Consider the following 20,976-nt stretch of genomic DNA (forward strand, 5'->3'; position numbering starts at 1 on the left):
TTCTTGATATTTGGCATCTGACTGGAGTGAGATGAAATTTCAATGTAGATTTGATTTGCATCTCCCTAATTGCTAGGGAAGTCAAACATTTTTTTCATATATTTCTTGGCCATTTGTATTTCTATTTTTGAGAAGTGTCCGATTAGTTCTTTTGCTCATTTATTGATGGGATTATTTGGGGGTTTTTAGTGTTAAGCTTGAGTTCTTTAGGTATTCTAGATATTAATTTCCTGTCAGAGGAGTAGCTGGGAAAGATTTTCTCCCATTCTATAGGCTCTTTCTTCACACCTTCAATCATTTTCTTTGCTGTGCAGAAGCTTTTAAATGTGGCGCTATCCCACTTATTGATTCTCAGTTTTATTTCTTGAGCTTTAGGGATCTTGTTATGGAAGTCAGTGCCTGCACTAATGTGATGATGGGGTGTTGGCCCTGTTTTCTTTTAGAAGTTGCAAATTTTCTGGTCTATTCCTAAGTCTTTGATTCATTTTGATTTGATTTTTGTTCAGGTAAGATGTACGAACTAGTTTCATTCTTCTACATATGGATATTCAGTTTTCTCAGTAACATTTGTTAAAAAGGCTGTCTTTTCTCCAACATATATTTTGGGCACCTTTGTCAAATATATGTCTCTATCTGTATGTGTTTTTTTCTGTGTCTTCTGTTTTACTCCATTTGTCTGAATGTCTAGGTTGTGTGTGTTTTTTTGTTTGTTTTTTTGTTTTTGGTAACAGGGACTGAACTCGGGGCCTTGTGCATGCAAGGCAAGCACGCTCCCAACTGAGCTATACCCCCAGCCCTGTAGCATCACTCTTCATGCTCACAATTGCTTTGTCTATTGTAGCTCCTTTATTCTTCTAAATGAATTTTCGGATTGTTTTTTCTAGTTCTGTGAAGAATGTCATATATTGATGGGGATTACATCAAATCTGTTATAGTACTTTTGGTAGTATGGGCATTTTGAAAATATTAATTTTGCCTGTCCAAGAATGTGGGAGGCTTTCCATCTTCAAAGGTCTTCTTCAATTTCTTTCTTCAGTGTTTTATAGTTTTAAAGTAGACATCTTTCACATCCATGTATTTTATTTTTTATGTTATTGTGAATGGGATACTTTTCCTGATTGCTTTCTCAGCAAGATCACTAGTAGGGTATAGGAAAGCTACTGATTTATGAATGTTACTCTTTTATCCTTCTACTTTGCTGAGTTTATTTATCAGCTCTTTTGGTGGCCAAGTGTGGTGGTACATAACTGTAATTCCAGTAGCTCAGGAGGCTAAGGTAAAGAGATTGCAAATTCAAAGCCAGCCTCAGCAATTTAGTGAGGCACTAAGCAACTCAGTGAGACCCATCTCTAAATAAAATACAAAAAAGGGCTGGGAATGTGGCTCAGTGGTTGAGCGCCCCTGGGTTCAATCCCCAGTACCAAAAAAAATCTGGTGGGTTTTTTTTGGTCTTCTAGTTATAGGATCATGTCATTAGCAAGCAGAGTTAATTTGACTCCTTTTACTACTTGTATTCTTTTCATTTCTTTTCCTTGCCTGATTGCTCTGGATAGAGTTTCAAGGACAATTTTGAGTAGAAGTAGTCAGAATAGACATCCTTGTCTTGTTCCTGATTTTGGAGGAAATGCTTTCATTTTTTTCTCCATTCATTATGATGCTGGCTTTGAGTTTGTCTTATATAGCTTTTATAATGTAGAGGTAAGTTCCTTCTATCCCTAGTTCCTTTAGCACTTTTAACATGATGGGAGATGGATTTTTTAAAAAGGCCTTTTCTGCATCTATTGAGATGATCATCTGATTCTTGTCCTTATTTCTATTTATGTAGTGAATTACATTTATTGATTTGCATATGTTGAGTTGTACTTGCACAATGGCATGTAGCCCATATGATCTTGGCATAGTATCCTCTTGATGTGTTTTTGAGTGTGGTTTCCTAATACTTTGTGAGTTTTGTATCTATGTTCATCAGGGATATTGGTCTATAGTTTCCTTTCCTTGATGTATCTTTGTTTTGGTGTCAGGGTTATACGGGCTTCATAGAGTGTATTTGGGAGTATTCCCTCCCTTTCAGTCTCATGGAATAATTTGAAGAAGGTTGGTATTAGTTTTTCATTAAAGACCCAGTAAAACTCTGCTGAGACTCTATCTGGTCCTGTGCTTTTCTTTGTTGGAAGACTTTTAATTGCTCTTTCAATTTTATTACTTGACACCATTTAACCCAGCCATCTCTTTCCTGGGTCTATACCCAAAGGACTTAAAACAGAATACTACAGAGACATAGCCACATCAATGTTTATAGCAGCACAATTCACAATAGCTAAACCTTGGAATCAACGTAGATGCCCTTCAATAGATGAATGGATTAAAAAAAGATGTGGCATATATACACAATGGAATATTACTCAGCAATAAAAGAGAATAAAATCATGGCATTTGCAGGTAAATGGATGAAGTTGAGAAGATAATGTCAATCCCCAAAAAAACCAAATGCCGAATGTTTTCTTTGATATAAAGAGGCTGATTTATAGTGGGATAGGGAGCAGGAGCATGGTAGGAACATATGAACTCTAGGTAGGGCAGAAGGGTTGAAGGGGAAGGGAGGGGTCATGGGGTAATTAATGATGGTATAATGTGATGATCATTTCTATCCAGGTAATGAAGATACGGATTGGTGTGAATATACTATGTATACAATCAGAGATATGAAAATTTGTGCTCTGTATATGTAATAAAAATTGTAATGCATTCTGCTGTCATATAAATTAAAAAATTTTATTGCTTGATACGTTGTCTGTTTAAATTTTCTATGTCTTCCTGGTTCAATTTGGGCAGGTCATATGTGCATAGAAATTTGTTTCTTCTGGATTTTCCACTTAGAGCATAAGGTTTCAGAATAGTTTCTAATAATCCTCTGGATTTCAGAAGTATCCATGTTGGTATCTCCTTTTTCATTTCTAGTTTTGTTAATTTGGGTATTTCATTTGATTAGTTAGGGTTTATCAATCTTGCTTATCTTTTCAAAGAACCAACTCTTATATTACATTAATCTTTTGTATTGTTTTTCCTTCTCAGTTTCATTAATTTTGGCTCTGATCTTAATTATTTTCTGTCTTCTACTGATTTTGTCATTAGTTTGTTATTCCTTTTTAAAACCTTAAGGTATAGCATTGGGTTATTTATTTGGGATCTTTTCTTTTTTTTTTTTTTTTTAAACATAGGCACTCAATGCTATACACTTTTTTCTTAACACTGCCTTCATGTTGTTCCAGAGATTTTGTTATTTTGTTTTTCTGTTCTCATTTATTTCCAAGAATTTTTTGATTTCTTCTATGAGCCATTCCTCATTTAAAAGAGTATTATTTAATCTCCATATATTTATGTGGCTTCTATAATTTTTCTTATTGTTGATTTTTCATTCCATTATGATCTGATAGAATATGCTAGATTATATCGGTTTTTTGTTTTGTTATGTTTTGCTAAGACTTATAGTTTGATCAAGCATATGTTCTATTTTGGAAAAGGTTCCATGAGCTGCTGAGAAGAAAGTGAATTCAGCTGTTTTCAGGTGAAATAGTCTGTAGATCCATTTAATTTAGAGTATCATTTAGGTCAGAAATTTGATTTTGTTTAGATGACCTGTCCATTGGTGAAAGGACTGTGTTGAAATCTCACAGTATTATTGTATTGGGGTCTCTCTGGGATTTACTAGCAAGAAGTTTTTGTTCATTTGTTTACATAATTAGGTGCACTAACATTTGGGGCATACATGCTTACTACCCTTAAATCTTCTGGTTGGAGCTTTTATCAATAGTGGTGACTTTCTGTCTTGTGATTAATTTTTGCTTAAAATCTGCTTTGTTAGATATGAGAGAGAATAGCTAATGCTGCTTGTTTTCAGACTCAATTTGCTTGGAATCCCTCCCCCATTCTTTTACATTCTGTATATATCTTTGCCTCTTGTAAACAGCATATAGTTGGGTCTTATTTTTTAATCCATTCAGCCCTTTTAACTGGGGAGTTGAGACCATTTACATTCAGTGTTTTTATAGATAGTTGTTTGTTATTTTATGCCATTTTGGTTTGTTTGCCACATTTAATTCAGTCTTTATTTTCATTTAGTTAGTTTCTCTTTCAGTGAACATCATCTATGTGGGAGCTTTGGGGTTTATTTTTGAGTTCTGCCTGTAGTATATCTTTGTCGTGGAAAGTTTTTATTTCTGCATGAAATTTGAAAGATAGCTTTGCTTGGATGTAGGAATCTTGGATGGCAGTTGTTTTCTTGTGGAGCTTGAAATATCTCATTCTAAGCCCTCCTTGATTCTACCATCTGAATTGAGAAGTCAGAGGTGAACCTCATTGGTTTGCCTTTAAATATGACCTGACTTTTTTTCTTCTAGCTTTTAATATTCTTATTCTCTGTTAGGCATTTTGATTATGATGTGTCTTGGAGAGGTTCTTTTTTGATCTTGTCTTTTTGAGGTTCTATTATAAGCATCTTATATGTGGATGTCTATCTAATTTCTGAAGTTAGGAAAATTTTCTGCTGCTAGTTCACTAAGAGGTTCTCAATATCATTAGCCTGTATCTACATGTTCTCTTCTGTCCCAGTGAATTTCAGGTTTGTTATATTGAATTTTCCCAGTTGTATATTTTTATATTCTTATATCCTATGTTGAAAATCTGAAATTGTCTTCTAGACAGCCTAATCTGTTTAGTGACACTTCCAAGTGATAATTTAATTCATGTGTCTCTATCATTTCCAGGATTTTGATGGGTTTCTTTTCAATATCTCCATTTCCTTATTGAAATGTGCTTTCACCTCCTGTATTTGCTCTTAACTTGTTCCCTAGATCTTTTTAGTTTATCATTTTATAGCCTGTCTCTGGGATTTCATTCACTTCCATATATATCAGTTCCTTTGGGGGATTGTGAATTTTGTGGAGATGTTTGCCTGTTTCTTCATGACTTGTGTATCAGTTGAGATAATTTCCTCTTTCTTTTTATGCATTTGTCCTTTGGTATGTAGTTTTTCTTTTTTTTTTTTTTCTTTTTTTTATGGTGATGGTGGTTGTTTTGTTCTATTAACAAATGAGTTGATATCTAGGAGTAGAATCTGAGGTCTCTCTCTAGTTGTTCCTATTTGGGGCCTGGTCATTGCTTTTTTTTGTCTCCCTTATTCTCTGTGTTGAGATAGTGTTGAGGCTCTAGCAGGGCTAGCTCATATATGGAGTGAGGTTTGCTGTTTTGTGGTTGATTTGTTGAGTGTTGCTCAGCAGCAGGATCTCCAATCTGTGAACTTGAAGTATCCTAATCACTTCCCAGCCCCTCTTAGAGAAAGGGGGAGCAAGGTATAGCATTAATGTTAGCAATCATTGTTGAGCCTTAAAATAAATGTCCTATGTCTACTTGGACATCTATAACATGAATTAGCTAGCACCTGTAGAGGAATGGTGGGGTTAGCATTTAACATCAGCACCAATAATAAGTAACCATGAACTAGATCAGACATTAAATAGCAGATGTCTACTACCTCATCCACTGTATTAATAATCACAAAAACACGAATGGGGTAGGAATTACATAAACTGTGAAATTCTATCAGCTAGTGGGATACAGGTTCTTGAGAGAAAAATAGAGTAGGATGGCAAGAGAAATTTTGGATATATTTAAAAGTGAACAGAGGAAAAGCAGGTAGCAGATGACAGATATAAAGGAGGAGTAGTACATAACTAAAAGTAATAAAGCAGAGGAAAAGGGAACCGGACAGTTTGGCTATTAGTGGGGGAAGAGAGTGAAGAAAGCTTAATAAAAAGAACAAAAAACAAGGTATAAGCAATCAAAAGTAAGATCAAAACAAATCATACCCATGTAAAATTTTATCCCCAACCAAAGCCTTATTCTAAAGCTAAATAATAAATGAAGAAAGCAGTTAAGATGAAAGAAAAATTTTATACACACATACATGTATAATCAGCACAGCAGGAACACACATCATATAGACTGGAAAAAGTAAAAAAAAAAAAATTTAAAAAAGGAAAAATAGGGGAAATAAGGAAAAAAAAATTAATGAGAAATAAAGGTTTTTTTTCCCCACTGCAGTGGTTTAAACTGTTGGCAGGAATGGATATTCATTATTTATACTGTTGTGTATTTTTCAGTTTTGGGGATATGTGACCCTTATGTCAAGGGCTGGGGTTAAGTCCCCCTTCTTTTTTGTTTCTTATCAAGCTGCCAGCTGTGAATGGCCAGGAGCCAAAGTTAGTTTTAGTAATTCTCAGCTTCCTGTCTCAGTGTAGGATGGGATAAACATGGGACTGCTGACAAATGATGTACTTCCATAGTGGGACTAGTACAGAGGTATAAATTAGAAGATGAGTATCTGAGATTTCACCACATACCCTGTTGCTGGGCAGATGCCAATCTGCTGGGCACCTGTGGCCTCCTGAAATTCTAATTTTAGGGTGAGGAGTCAGAACCTCCCAAGGCCTGACATATTCACTGCCATGGATGTGAATTATTCAGGATCAGACCTGGAATGCAGAGCTGACTGGTTACTGGCATCTTCCCAGGTACTTGCATTGGGCACCAATAACCAAAGAGGCTTGGTCTCCTCAGTATCCCAGCCTGAATTGCCTTACACAAAATTCTCATTGTGCCTGTTTCAATAATGCTGGTCCAGGTACGCCCTGAATCCCACAATGGGCAACTGCTGGGTCAAGCTGGCAACATCTTTTATGAGTTCCTAATCTCCCACCTCTGCTCACTGCTATGTGGCCACTTAAAAATGGTTCCCACCAGACTCTACACCCAGTAGCCAAGTGATTTTGGTTGTTTTCACTCACCCCATTGTCTCTGGGTTTGGTTAAGATCAGCCTGCTTCTCTACTCTACAAGTTCCCCCAAGCCAATGTTATTCACCATGCTTTCCCTGTCTGATTTTGATACTGTCCAGTGTTGAATTTCAGTGAATTCCCTTAGTCACCTACCTCACTAAAGTGGTATTACCACTGTTTAAATCATGAGCTGATGAACTGCTGGGGAGTGTACCCTTCTTCTAACTCACCATCTTTCTATCTGTCATGATTTTTTTAAGAGGCTAAAATATGGTATGCACTGTATTGTGGTAATCTATTTTTCCCTTCTATAAGAATTCTGACTTTCCTAATGTTGTTGTGTGTGTTTTTTTTTTTTAAACCAACAGTCTTTCACATCATTGGTTATTTCTCATTGTGATTTTCATCTTGCTCCATCATACTTGTGGGCTCATAACAGAGATCCTTCCTGCAGTCTTATGGGAAATTGTGATAGGAAGGTTCTCGTGTCCCACGGGGCATTGTGCAGCCTGTAGACTTGCAATGCAGTGGCTCTATTCTTTGTTAGGTTCCACTTGGTTCCGTCTCACCTTGAGATGAGAAGAAATTATGTGTACCATGAGAGGGTTCCTAAATACTTCACACTATCAGCCTCCTCCAGAGGAAGCTTAAACCTGCTTTCCAGCACTTCTTTCTAGGGCTATAATGGCTTCTGAATATGAGTAGCATCTCCTGGAGGGAGAGTGGAGACTGGATGGATAAAGCCTAACAGTCAACTCATGTCCTTCAGATTGAGATTTCAGAATGTGTGGTCAGTGAAATCAGTTAAGAGTTATACCATGAGCAATTTCATGTTTTGGGTATTTTTAAGAGGTCAAATTGTTACTTCCCTTCCAAATGCTATCATTTGTAATTTGAGTATGTTGGTAGAAGCTGTGAGGAAAGGAATAGTGGCTTCTGAAGTTGATTAAATAAAAAACCTATCCTGAATAATGACATGTTCAAAGCATTAGATAACCAGAGCTGGTCAGGAGAAAAATACCAATATTTGTTTCTTAAGATTGCATTTGCCATCATTATTCTGGCTTTTCCAAAGGACCATTAATATTCACCTGTTATACCAGACACTGCTTCTAAGAGTTCTTACATGCCTTTTGAAGACTTCTTTATGAGTAGAAGGGACATAGCCAGATGATGACCTGAGGATTTACCATATTGCTACTTATTGCAACCATCATTTGGACTATTTGCTGGTGGTCTCTGCAGTTGTGGGTCAATAAGAGTACCTCCTTCTCCCATTCTAAGTCAGTCCCTACAGATCTGCCTGGGCCTTTTTTTTTTTTTTTTAATGCAACATCTTTTTTTAAAAAAAATTTGTAGTTGTAGATGGACAGAATGCCTTTATTTTATTTATTTTTATGTAGTACTGAGGATTGAACTTAGCGCCTCATGCATGCTAAGCAAGTGCTCTGCCATGAGCTATAGCCCCTTGGCCATTGTAATGGCTGCATAGGACATGTAACTCATCCACTCATCCTTTGGACATTTGTTATTCTATTTATAGATGAAGTTGAAAGTGAGCCCCTTGCTCTGAGCTGGTGTATTTTTGTGGTACTGGGGATTGAACCTAGGAGCACTCGACCACTGAGCTACAGCCCCATCTCTTTTTATGTTGAAATAGGGTCTTGCTAAGTTGCTGAGACTGGCCTCACACTTGTAATCCTCCTGACATGACCTCCCCAGTATCTGTGATTACATAGGAATTATAGGTATGAGCCACTGTGCTCAGTTGCTCTGAGGTTCTTGAAAATCAGTTTTAAGCTTTTTGCTTTGAGGAGAATACTTTTGAACCTTCTACATCCCACTATATGACTTGGAGGAACTTCTTGTCAGTCTAACAGAATTCACAGGTTTCCCCCCTCTAGGGGTCCTGCAGATATCACAATAGACCCAACCCATCTATGTACCATGAGAGGATTCCTAAATACTTCACTCCATCAGCCTCCTCCAGAGGAGGCTTAAACTTGCTTCCCAGCACTTCTTTCTCAGGGCTATATACTGGCTTCTGAATATGAGTAGCATCTCCTGGAGGGAGAGTGGAGACTGAATGGATAAAGCCTCACAGTCAACTCATGTCCTTCTGATTAAGATTTCAGAATGTGTGGTCAGTGAAATTAGTAAAGGAAGAGGAGTTCTTAAAGTTTCTGTGATAAGAATTTTCTGCATGGCTTATAAAACAATAGTGCCTAAAAGATGGGCATTTCTTCTTTAAAAACATGGAATGAAGAGCGTTATTCTTGGTAGTGACCACAGGTTAAGTTTCTGTGGAACAGTTGATCTGGTACCCTCAGTGAAGTGGTGCACAAAGTATTTGACATTGTGGTTGGCACCAAGCACACAATCAGTAAATGACAGATACCAAGTTATAATGATTGTCTTCTAGTGAAAGGCCCCCTTCCTCATTCAGCTTTTTGCTTGTTCTTCAGAGAATCACATTTTGGAAGATGTGAACAAATGTGTCATTGCTCTCCAAGAGAAAGATGTGGATGGTCTGGACCGCACAGCTGGTGCAATTCGAGGTCGGGCAGCCCGAGTCATTCATGTAGTCACCTCAGAGATGGACAACTATGAGCCAGGAGTCTACACAGAGAAAGTTCTGGAAGCCACCAAGCTGCTCTCCAATACAGGTGCGGGGACTCTCCCTCCATAGTGCTTCACACACAGCCTGGGTAGGGTAGGCTATCATTCTGTTAGCCTGGGCCCTGTAGTTAGGAAAAAGGAAGTGAAAACTTGGCTCTGGTCTTACAGGTTCTGGGTAGTACACCATACTTGTGGGAAGCTAGTCTGCCAAAGTCAGGCTTCACAGGAACATATCATGGGTGATCATGGATAAACAAGGAACAAATCCCAAACATACTATTTAAGATGAACTTCTGAGTTAAGTATCTTATTAATGAGTAAATATTAAATTAATGGTTTTATTTTTCTCATCCTTTTTTTTCCCCCCATCTTCTTGGTATTGGGACACTGAGGCCGTCTCAACTTCCTGAGTTGCTAGGGTTACAGACATGCACCACCATGCCCTATTCTTAAACACAGCCTCAAGTTAGTCTCACACTTCAACTTCCCAAGCATCCAAACCCTGTATTGCAGTTTGTTGAGAGACAAAGATGATTATATGAGTCTTTGTAAATACTGCACTTAATTTACCTCACCAATAAATACTGTTCACATGGGGAGAGAAGTACAGTCTCCTTATGAGCCTTGACTTTTCTGACTTGAGGATTCAGGGAAGGTTGGTAGGATGCTATCTGCTCACTAGTGCAACCCGCCCTGTTTTTTTCTCTTCAGTCATGCCTCGTTTCACAGAGCAAGTGGAAGCAGCTGTAGAAGCCCTCAGCTCAGACCCTGCTCAGCCCATGGATGAGAATGAGTTTATTGATGCCTCTCGCCTGGTTTATGATGGTATCCGGGATATCAGGAAAGCAGTACTGATGATAAGGGTGAGTAACTACATTCCAGACATTTTAACAGCCTCTTTCTTATCATATGCTAAACTTGAGCTATGCGTCATTCTGGAACTCAGCAGATGCAGTGGCAATATATTAAAACCATGAATCTAAAAGCTGTTAGAATGAGATATATTTAATTATGTTGTCTAAAATGACTGTTAAGGGGCTGGGGTTGTGGCTCAGCAATAGAGCGCTCACCTAGCATGTGGGAGGCCCTGGGTTCGATCCTCTGCACCACATATAAATAAAGGTGTTGTGTGCAACTACAACTAAAAAGTAAATAACATTTAAAAAGCAAATAAGTAAATAAAATGACTGTTAACAGCCCAAATTTGGGCTGAGAAGGGGAGCTAGCATGAGTTGGCCTTAAAGACTTAATTTAGGGAGTTACTGTAGTGTGTGGCTTTGGCTTTAATTGGAGGGGAAACTACAGAAATACAGATTCTTAAGTTAATTTTAGAGAAGGAAGTATTTCCTTAACATAGGCTAAAGTTATTGTTTACATTAAGTGTCCCTCCTGGAAGGGATATGCTAGACTTTTAGGCAGGATGCTAGAATCTTAGGGTATACTGCCTCCTTGTTTAACCAGTCTTCTCCAAGGAAACAGCAGTTCTCATTGCTGCAAGAAAGTCCTTGGCCTCTTCTGGGGCATAAACCAACCGGTTTTAGAAACTACCAACCCCACCCAAACTACACCCCTATGGTGCTGGGCCTAGCTGTTCTGGCTGTCTGTCCCATAGCAGTTGGTCCCTTGCATGCTGCTGAGACCATAAGCATGTTGCTCTGGAGTCTGAGGAGACAGGGTCCATGAACGTTCTTCTCCAGGCCAACTGGATGGCCCTTGCTGTAACTGCAGAGCGGGCATGTGGAATATGGCATCTGCCTGCTGTACAGATGGTGCATTGATGGTGCTCATGGAGGCTTTGCTGTCTTTATTCCTGCTGCTGTGCTAAGGAACCCACACTTCAGCTAAAGCCTGGTATAGCAATGTGTGAGGGTTCCAAGGTCGTGTATACCAGTGGTGATGTACATTTTGCCAAGGTTCTTTCCAATATTAGCATACATCTAGAAATAGAATTTTAAAAGCCCTAATGGCAGGGCTAGAGTTGTGGCTCAGTAGTAGAGGGCTTGCCTAGCACGTGTGAGGCCCTGGGTTTGATTCTCAGTACCACATAAAGATAAACAAATAAAGACACTGTGTCCATCTCCAACTAAAAAAAAAATAAAAAGCCCTAATGGCAGAAGTGTGGCTGAATGTCTGAGGCTGAGCCAGAATGGGTTGAAGAGGGTTGACGCTGTGTTCATCTAAGAGATGCTTCAGGCCCTGTAGTGCTGTCTTGGTTGTGAGAAACTGCTTCCTAAGAGCAGGCAGGAAGCTTGAGTTCTTCATCCAATGAATTCCCTTGTCTCTCTTGATGCTGATTTCTTCTCTTAAAAATGGAGGTAATGGTGGCTTTGATGGTTTTACAGAGACAGTGTAATTGATGGGTTCCACAGGGCCTGGCACCTAATGGCTGTTCTTACCATGTTGATAGCTGTGCTGGGACTAAAGAATGACAAAGGTCTTAACAGAACTTCCTCTGGACAACAGGCATGTGAAGAGTGATAGAATATACAGGGAAGCCTTTCAGGACAAAAGTGAGGTAGCCAGGAGTGCTTATGCAAGGATGAGGAAATAGGCTTCATTTGGAGACACTGTGATTTAGCTTCTCACTTGCTATTCTGCTCTACATCCCTATTTCTGTCTCATAATTCCCCTACTTCAACTTCACTTCCATAGCCATGCCTTAGCCACGTCACTACCAGTATTTACACCCCCTCCATTATCCCAGTTTCAGTGTTCAACCTACTCCTTCCAGTACTGTGACTCAGAACAGTCCTTTGAGTTCACCAATACTTTAGTTGGATGGTCTCCCCACTTGTTATTTGCATTCAACCCTCAGGTCCTTGGTTCATTCATTTATTAATTTTGAGTCTGGGTCATATCCATTTCCCCTCTTCCTTATTCATACTTTGCAAAATGTAGTCCTAGTGAAGTCCTGCACTCTCTTGCTGGGTATGGTACAGATCAGTACAGCCACCCTGACAGAGGTCACTGAAGCCATGTCCACGTGTGGGCCCTTGGTGCCCAGTATCAGTTGTCCATCTCCCAGTTCTATCCTAGAGTCTATAGCTGTTTCATACTTCCTTGCTCTCCTCTGCCCTCCCACACCTGAGCCCCCATTTTCTAATGTGGCCTTTTTGCTGATTCTACTCAGGATAATGAGGCACTTGGAAGTCTTTCCCCTCTGCTTGTGCCCCATGGCTTCCTTTTGGTACCACGGACATCCCTGATTATGCTCCTGGCTGAGGCCATCCCTGCAGCAGGCATGAGATTCCATGTTCATTACCTTTCTTCATCTACTTTTTCTGTTGGTTATACCATAGTAAGAGGGGAAAGAAATCTCTTGGCCCTTTTCCTTCTCTTTGTTGTTTGTCATCTCACTAACATTGATGGGGCTGTTGGGAAGTCCCTGGCCAACATTGAGAAGCTGACTCTCCAATGTGTAGCTTGTGTAGCTGACTTGCCCACTCCCTGAGCACTTGTTATGCCCAAGCTTCTTACCTGATCACAACATCATCGTCCACATTCAGGCCAAACCTTGGATTCTCCTTAAGTTCTCTCTGTTGCATACCTCTCATCTGGTCTTATTGGCTTTTCCTTCCTGATAGAGAATCTGAACAAGCCCCCAGCATCTGTCACCTGGTCCATCTGGAGATGCCTACAGTCTCATTGTCTGAGAGCAGCCAGAGTGATGCCTTCAAGCTTTGGTTAGATCATGTCATCCACTGCTTCAAACTCTCCAAAAGCTGCCATCACTCAATTCTTACACTGGCCTGTGAAGCCTTCTGGGATCTGATTCTGTTGCCTTTCCATCCTTGTGTCCTATTGCTGTCCCCTTTACTCAGAGCAGTGAGCCAAGTCCCTCTTTTGTGGCCTCCTTGCTAGTCATCTGCTTCCCCAGGCAAACACTCCTCCTCCATCTCCCTTCACCTTCCCACAGCACTGCCTTAGGAGACCTTTCCTGACTATCCAGTTTCCCTTCACTGCTCTATTTATTTATAACATTTGTATGTATTTCACTTATTAGTTTGTTGCCACTGTTCTCATTAGATTATGTAAAGAACAGGTATCTTTGTGTCATTTTGTATCTCTAAGGCCCAGAATAGCACACTTAGATACTCAGCCTCAATGGATATTTGAATATTAGAAAAGGAGTTACTGGTTTTCTTGGCAGGAGTAGTTCTTTGGTCTGTGATGGGTGGTTGGGGGAGGTTAGAGATGATGTTAGGAGACCCTGCTTTGAAAAGCCCCTGAGTGCACAACACTAAAGATATTTGTGACCACAGCATTAAAATCACCAGTGGTGGCATCAAATTTTGTGCCATAAAATCAGCAGGACCCAGGGTCTCAATATTGATGTGCTCTCTGGTACCTTGTGTGACATATACCATTCTTATTTTGTCTTATTCAGGGAGGAGCCCAGCCTTTGCAGATGTCAGAACCTTTGATGCTCTTGTTGGTTTCTGAGCACTTCTCACATGTTCTCCATTTGAACCTTACAACAAGCCCCTGCCCTGGGCTTGGGTGAGGGACAGGTGCAGATGAGGGCCTCACCTTGCTGCCCTCTTGTCACAGGCCAGCTTGCTGAGAGCCAATCCCAGCTGTTCCACTTGCTGCCCCCTTTCTGATAACTCCTGGAAGACAACACTGTGTTTCAAGTAGCTAATCATGAGGCTGATAGTTTGTGTAAAATAAGACTTTATTTCATCATTCAAGCAAAGAGCTAAAACCAGTAAGAGTCCATTTAGAATTTACTGAACCCTTACTTGCCTCTTTTCCTTTGATAAAAGTTTAAAAAAAAAATCTACAAAACTTTAGAATACATTGCCTATTTTTACTCTTTAAAACAGTCTTTCATTCCCTAAGAGAAAGTCCAGTATTAATTTTATGTTATTTTCTTTTTGTCAAAAAGTAGGAAAGTTCTATTAGTCTGATTAATACTGTAGAAAACACCCCTATTTTTAAGACCTTTTCCACCAACAATAGTTCTCACCTTTGTCTTCAGAAGCAGCTGTTGGAAAAATAACATTTCAAATGAAAACCAGCTAGTTGTGCACTTCATAGTCCTAGCTGCTTGAGACGTTGAGGCAAAATGATCTCTTGAGCACAGAAGTTTGAGACCAATCAGAGCAACATAGTGAAACCCTGTCTCAAAAACAGGGAGGGGAGCAAGCCATATATCATACAAAGAAATTGTACATTTATATATAAATATATTAATATATAAATCTATGTTACGAAGAATTAAGCCCTGCCCCCTGTAAAAGAAGTTTTTTTTAGGAAGTGCTGATGTGGGGCCCATACAGGAATGATGAGTGATTTAATTACCTGTTAGTGTTTGGAAATCTGCACCTTAAATCCCAGAATTCTGGGTCCTTCGTGCTTTTGGCCAAGAAACACAGTGTTGTTGGAGGCCCAGGGTTGTGTCTGACTCACGATCTCTGTCTTGGTGGCAGACCCCTGAGGAGTTGGATGACTCTGACTTTGAGACAGAAGATTTTGATGTCAGAAGCAGGACGAGCGTCCAGACAGAAGATGACCAGCTGATAGCTGGCCAAAGTGCACGGGTAAGGAAGTGCTCCTTGGGGCATTTTAACTTGTTCCACAGACCTTTCCTGTCCCTTTCAAGCCTTGCCTTTTTCTCTTCCAGGAAAACACTCTCAGTATTTTTCTCTAACAGTAGGACTGAAGTTAACCTAAGTTGTGGCACCTGCTGTTCAACTGGAAGCAGAGCAGGAACATGGGCCTCCTCCTCAGCTGTGCCCTAGGGTTCTGGTTTATGATAAATCCCTGGGTCAAAAAAGGCTTAGGATCTAGTCAATGCAACATTTGTTAAAAGGATTGTGAAATTTGAAAAAGATTGCTGCCTTTGCCCAGCTCACTGATACCATGGATATGAGCTATTTTAATTATTCATGAGTTTAAAAAAATAACAGTGGTACATTCAAGAAAACCAGTCAGTCATTGCATTCAAGTCATTAAATCTTCAATCAATAGCATTTGTTTTTGGAAGGACACCAAGAAATATTTCTATGGAGAATTTTTTTTTTTTAACTCCTTGGAAATCCAACTTGAGCAGTGACCATGTCACTGTTTTAAGTCCTGCTCAGGCACGAACACTTCAGGAAACGAAGAGGCAGAGCCTTGGCCCTGGGCCTGTGGCCTTGAGGGCTCCAGGTGCTGCTTTAACATGGTTTAAGTGGCTGTCAGATAGCCGCTTAATGTATGTTCCACTAGAATGTATGTTCCTCAGCAAATTATTCTCTGCCTAAAGCTACTTCTGATATACTTTGAAAACTTGGACATGTCCATTCAGAGCCCGCAGGCTCTGAATGAGCTCGACACCTTCTTTATCGCCTCCTCTCATTTTCTGGGAGGCAGAAGATAAAACTTTTAAAGAATTAAACCAAATTTAAACCAGTTTCTGTTCCTACATAGATGTGATTGTGAAAGTTCCACACTAGCTTCTACCCCTCTCATGCTCTTTTCCTGCACACTAAATCTTGCTCTTGAAAGTGGTTTGGGAATTTAGGCTGCCATAAATGTCAGTAAAAAATGAGAAGAAATAGCCCTTCAGGAAAAATGAACCCTATTAAAGCATTATCCAACCTATGTCATACACTGCCTGTTGGAGATATTCTTGGCTAATGCACTGTGAGAACTTCACACTCTTTACATAAGAGCTTTCTGTACTTCTGATTGTAGGCAATCATGGCTCAGCTTCCCCAGGAGCAAAAAGCAAAGATTGCGGAACAGGTGGCCAGTTTCCAGGAAGAAAAAAGCAAGCTGGATGCAGAAGTGTCTAAATGGGATGACAGTGGCAACGACATCATCGTGCTGGCCAAGCAGATGTGTATGATTATGATGGAGATGACCGACTTTACCCGGTGAGCAGCACCCCACCCTGGTAGGCTGATAGGAGACAGGACAGTTTTCTTCCCCACAGGCCAGGTTGCTTTGTAAGACATCTTCTGTTCTGTTCATCTCTGACCCTGCGGGGGTGTCATGGACAGGGATCCTTGTTCTCGTTTTTCAGAGGTAAAGGACCACTCAAAAATACATCAGATGTGATTAGTGCTGCCAAGAAAATTGCTGAGGCAGGATCCAGGATGGATAAACTTGGCCGAACCATCGCAGATCACGTAAGTGATGAACTTTCCTGAACTTATCTCTGAGCTTATCCTAGGCTCAGACAGTCCAGAGGTGGCCATTGCTGAGGTGGCCATTCGTGATCATAGCACTCTTATAATTATCCAAAAATTGTTCTGACCTATTTTAATCCCACCATAAATTTCTAAGGATTTCTTTATTCCTGTATTGTCTTTGACAAATCTGAGGAGCTAGGTCTGGTTCCCATTAGAACTCATCTCAGTTAATATACAATGAACACTTGCTGTTGATTTATTTATTTCTCAGTTCTTAAGAACTTCAGGTCTGAGCAGAAACTGATTCTGCCAACCCTAACACACTAGAAACACATGTATCTCTCTCACGGTTTATTTCATATAAAAATCAGGAGCCCTGGTGGGGTGGGGTAGTGCACATCTGTAATCCAGCTACTCAGGAGACTAAGGCAGGAGAATCACAAACTCAAGGCCAGCCTGGGCCAATTTAGGGAGACCTTTAAAAGTGTCAGTGGTAGAGTGCTTGCCTAGCTGTTTGAAAGAATCCTCAGCATGGGGACCCCCCCACCTCCAAACAAAACAAAGAAACCCACCCCATTGGCCAGCAGCATTTTGAAATGCTGCTGTGCCTAGCTGGGGACATGTTCTTTGTATTGCCTGTTCTCAACCAGCAGTTTCATCCCTTTATTCCCTCATAGTAATAGGTCAGAAAACTATGCTTCTATCTCCTGGAACATTTCCTGTGGTGCTCTAAGACTTATCAGAGAAGCTAATTTTTCCCTCCACATTGTTTTCTCTGAATTATTCAAACTTTCAGCCTCATCTACTGCCAGATGAGTGACAGCTGCCCCTCATTACTCAAAGCAAATATTCTGAAATCATCCTTCACACCACCCAGTAAGAAGCCTTGTTGTTTCTAGTGACACCATCAAAGTTTTTCCTGTCTGAAATTAACAGCTTTATCCAGAGCTCCATTCCACCTATCTTGACCACCATGGCCTCTCCCTTCCTGCTCTTTCCTGTCTTCACTCTATTCTGCATGCAGCTACCAACACTGCCATCATAAAACACGGCCTTCTTAGAAAAAAATTCAGTCTCCAGAATGAACTACAAGCCTCATTTTATACAACTCTGTTGTTCACAGTGAGGCCCCAGTCTCATCGGAAGAAAGTGTTTCAAACATTTGAGAGGTGTGAGGATTCCTTCTTTAGGTAAAGCAACCTGAGATTCAACAGTATCAGGAGCTGGGCAGGGTCACTGTTTCTTGCTTTGGTTTACTTATTCATCCTCCATCTTTGCCTCAAGTGAATGTCTCCTGTCATTGGCTGTTTAATATTTGCACCCAAAACTGGGCAAGTAAAAAGCTTCATGGCAGAAGAGCTATTTGTTTGATTGGGTAGTGTCCGTAGCTTAACACATTCTTTTCTATGTAATCAGGCTCTTGCTGAGACTTTTTAGGGCCAAATGCTTCCTCCTTACTAAAAAATTGAATCCTTGGCAGTGGTGGTTTCTTCCAAGTTGTGGAGTTAGTGAAAGGAGGGCTCAGGAAGTCTTTATGTCCCATGCTATGCAGCACAATTAGGGCTCCCTGAGGGGACTTGCCTCCTTCCTTGAGCCAAGTGGACTAGGGATGTGAACACCCCAAATAACTGGATAATTTATCTCTCTTACCCTTTGCTCCAGCAAGACGAGAGGAAACTTTCAGAACTGGGCCTAGGGTGGGGTGCTGTCACTGGGCTTGCAATGTTATTGAGCCTGCCGAGTTTGTTCTCCCCTCAGTGTCCAGACTCAGCCTGCAAGCAGGACCTGCTGGCCTACCTGCAACGTATTGCCCTCTACTGCCACCAGCTCAACATCTGCAGCAAAGTCAAGGCTGAGGTCCAGAACCTTGGTGGAGAGCTTGTTGTCTCTGGGGTGAGTGTTAGTGTATTCCTGCTCACCACCTTTTCTTACCACTATGTCTAAAATGAAAGCAGCCTCTAGTCTATCTATATAAACTCCTCACTTGGAGAACATGTGCTAGGCAGAAACTCCCAAGTTCTCTCTTGGTCCCCGGAGGCCACAAGCTGCACATCTCCCTGCAGAATTGCAGCTCTGTTTAGCATGGCATGATTAGTGATAGCTACAGCCACTACCAGAGCTGGCCACTCATTGGGAAAGATATTTTTATCTATCTTTCCCAGAGAAGAATTAAGCCTCTTCAGAAATTGCAAAGTAGACAGTCTGCTTTCTTCTACCAAAAGTGCAGAATTGTAGCTATTCTTTTTCCTGTTAATCAGGTCTCAATTTTGGGTCCTCCTCCCCTTGTTTTGCTGAGTCCCCACAACTTCTGTTAATCCCATGGAATTTCCTTTAAAAGGAATATTTCAGCCAGGCACAATGAGTCACAACTATAATCCCAGCTGCTCGGGAGGCAGGCCTGAGCACCTTAGCAAGACTCTGTCTCTACAAGGCCAAATACTGCAAAAAAAAAAAAAAAAAAAAAAAAGAACATATTGACACCCTTTACTCATCTGTCTTCTATGGAGCAATCTTCCAGATCCTCTAAAATGAGGGAGGAGATGCCTGTGTCATGAATGAAAGCAGAGGGAGAATGGGTATATTGGTCAGATAGGGGCCTGACTGGATTCCTCCTTGGTGCTTCTAGTTCTTCAGTCACTCAGTGTCAAAAAGATAGATGCCAATCCACCTCCAGTGTTTGTTTTGTGAACGAATGTTTGAGGGGTGGAAGAAGGCAAGATGATGATGACCTATATACTTTCTTACACGCCCTTTCCTTTGTCAGAGGATCTGAAACATGGGTATTTTAAGGCTTTTTGTATCCAATCAGAAACAAGGTTGCTGGCCAGTATTCTGTACTCTGGGGACGTGCCCAGATTGTGGTGCTAGAGGGTCATTCCCATCAGATATGACTCCTTACTGTCCCATTCGTGCCTTGTAGGTGGACAGTGCCATGTCCCTGATCCAGGCAGCCAAGAACTTGATGAATGCTGTGGTGCAGACAGTGAAGGCATCCTATGTAGCCTCCACCAAATACCAAAAGTCCCAGGGCATGGCTTCCCTCAACCTTCCTGCTGTGTCCTGGAAGATGAAGGCACCTGAGAAGAAGCCCTTGGTGAAGAGAGAGAAGCAGGATGAGACACAGACCAAGATTAAGCGGGCATCTCAGAAGAAGCATGTGAACCCTGTGCAGGCCCTCAGTGAGTTCAAAGCCATGGACAGCATCTAATTCTGCCTTAACCACCTGCCCCCACCCGTGGGGGCTCTTAAAGATCAATCACCGTTCTTCACTCAAGTATACTTGCTAAGTAGAGAACACTTACATAGGAAGATTTTGAAACCAGCCAGGTGGTGAATTTTGCCAGGATATGTTTAAATTGGTCAAAAAATGCTTTTAGATTCAGGAGCATATTTCTAGCTGTATTTTTATAAGCTTAAATAAAAATTCCATAACCAAAGCAAATCCCACATTAACTTGTTAGTAATAATCAGATTGGAATACCCATTCTCTCAGCAAAGAGAGTGGACTCAACTGTGGAGGAGGAATGTCCCAGAAAGGTCTTGCAAGGGATAAAAACATATCATGAAAAACAAAACACACAAAAAAACTTGATTATTTTTTATGAAATAAGAATTATAATGCATGGCTACAATTACTAATGCACCCTGCTGCAGAACATTAATAATAATGTTGCTTTTTTCAGGCTGGGATGTTGGGATGCCATAATTTGAACATGCTTTTTTCTCCCCAGCTGCATAGGCAAAGTCATCATTGGGCTCACTTCTAATAATTGCAGTGTTTCCTGCCTTAGGCTTGCAATAGAAGCCTGACAGAATGAATAGTGTTTGCTTAGGCCATAATTTAGATTTTACCTTATTTGTGATTACTACATTGATTACTATAGCTACAAGGTATACTTTTACTGTCTTATTTAAATTTTATTAATTTGAATGTTTTTTACACTAGCTTTTCCCAATAAAGTCCACTATGAAACCAAATATAAGAGGCTGAAGTCACTGTATCTGCTTTCAGGAAGCGTCTTGGGGATTGGGTTGCAGCACTTGCCTAGGTTGTGAGAAACCCTGTATCAGTCACCAGAATCACAATACTCTTGGACTTGTCATAGCATCTGTGCCCTCCCCATCTTCTCCCAGGACAGTTGCTTAGTGAGGGACACTATGCCCATAGTTTTAGGGAGGGCAATATTGCCTCATAGGCCATGACAGGCCACACCCTTGTCCCGTTGAATATCCCAACCTGTGCCTCCATCTTGGGAACTCACATGAACATTCTTCAAAGTTCACATCAAGACCTTGGAGGCACAATTGATTCTTCCTTTCTTTTCTACATTTTTTTCTTAACATTCAACCATGCCATGAAAATAAGTGCCTTAGAACTAAAAACTCACCTTAGCTCCTTGTCTC

General features: G+C 40.5%; 1 protein-coding gene across 4 annotated transcripts in view; it reads left to right on the forward strand.

The window, feature by feature from the left end:
• Nucleotides 1-20,555, forward strand: part of Ctnna1 (catenin alpha 1) — a 167,085-nt gene extending 146,530 nt beyond the window's left edge. For all 4 annotated transcript variants that reach the window (XM_005327262.5, XM_013359554.4, XM_021727709.3 and 1 more), the window contains 7 exons: nucleotides 9,298-9,498; nucleotides 10,163-10,314; nucleotides 14,884-14,994; nucleotides 16,133-16,314; nucleotides 16,464-16,569; nucleotides 18,331-18,465; nucleotides 19,493-20,555. In XM_005327262.5, coding sequence (XP_005327319.1) covers nucleotides 9,298-9,498; nucleotides 10,163-10,314; nucleotides 14,884-14,994; nucleotides 16,133-16,314; nucleotides 16,464-16,569; nucleotides 18,331-18,465; nucleotides 19,493-19,780 — 1,175 coding nt within the window. In that variant the 3' untranslated portion in view covers nucleotides 19,781-20,555. The remainder of the gene's footprint in view (nucleotides 1-9,297; nucleotides 9,499-10,162; nucleotides 10,315-14,883; nucleotides 14,995-16,132; nucleotides 16,315-16,463; nucleotides 16,570-18,330; nucleotides 18,466-19,492) is intronic.
• The last annotated feature ends 421 nt before the right edge of the window (nucleotides 20,556-20,976 follow it).

Source organism: Ictidomys tridecemlineatus, chromosome 1 (assembly GCF_052094955.1).
Source record: "Ictidomys tridecemlineatus isolate mIctTri1 chromosome 1, mIctTri1.hap1, whole genome shotgun sequence".
Taxonomy (NCBI): domain Eukaryota; kingdom Metazoa; phylum Chordata; class Mammalia; order Rodentia; family Sciuridae; genus Ictidomys; species Ictidomys tridecemlineatus.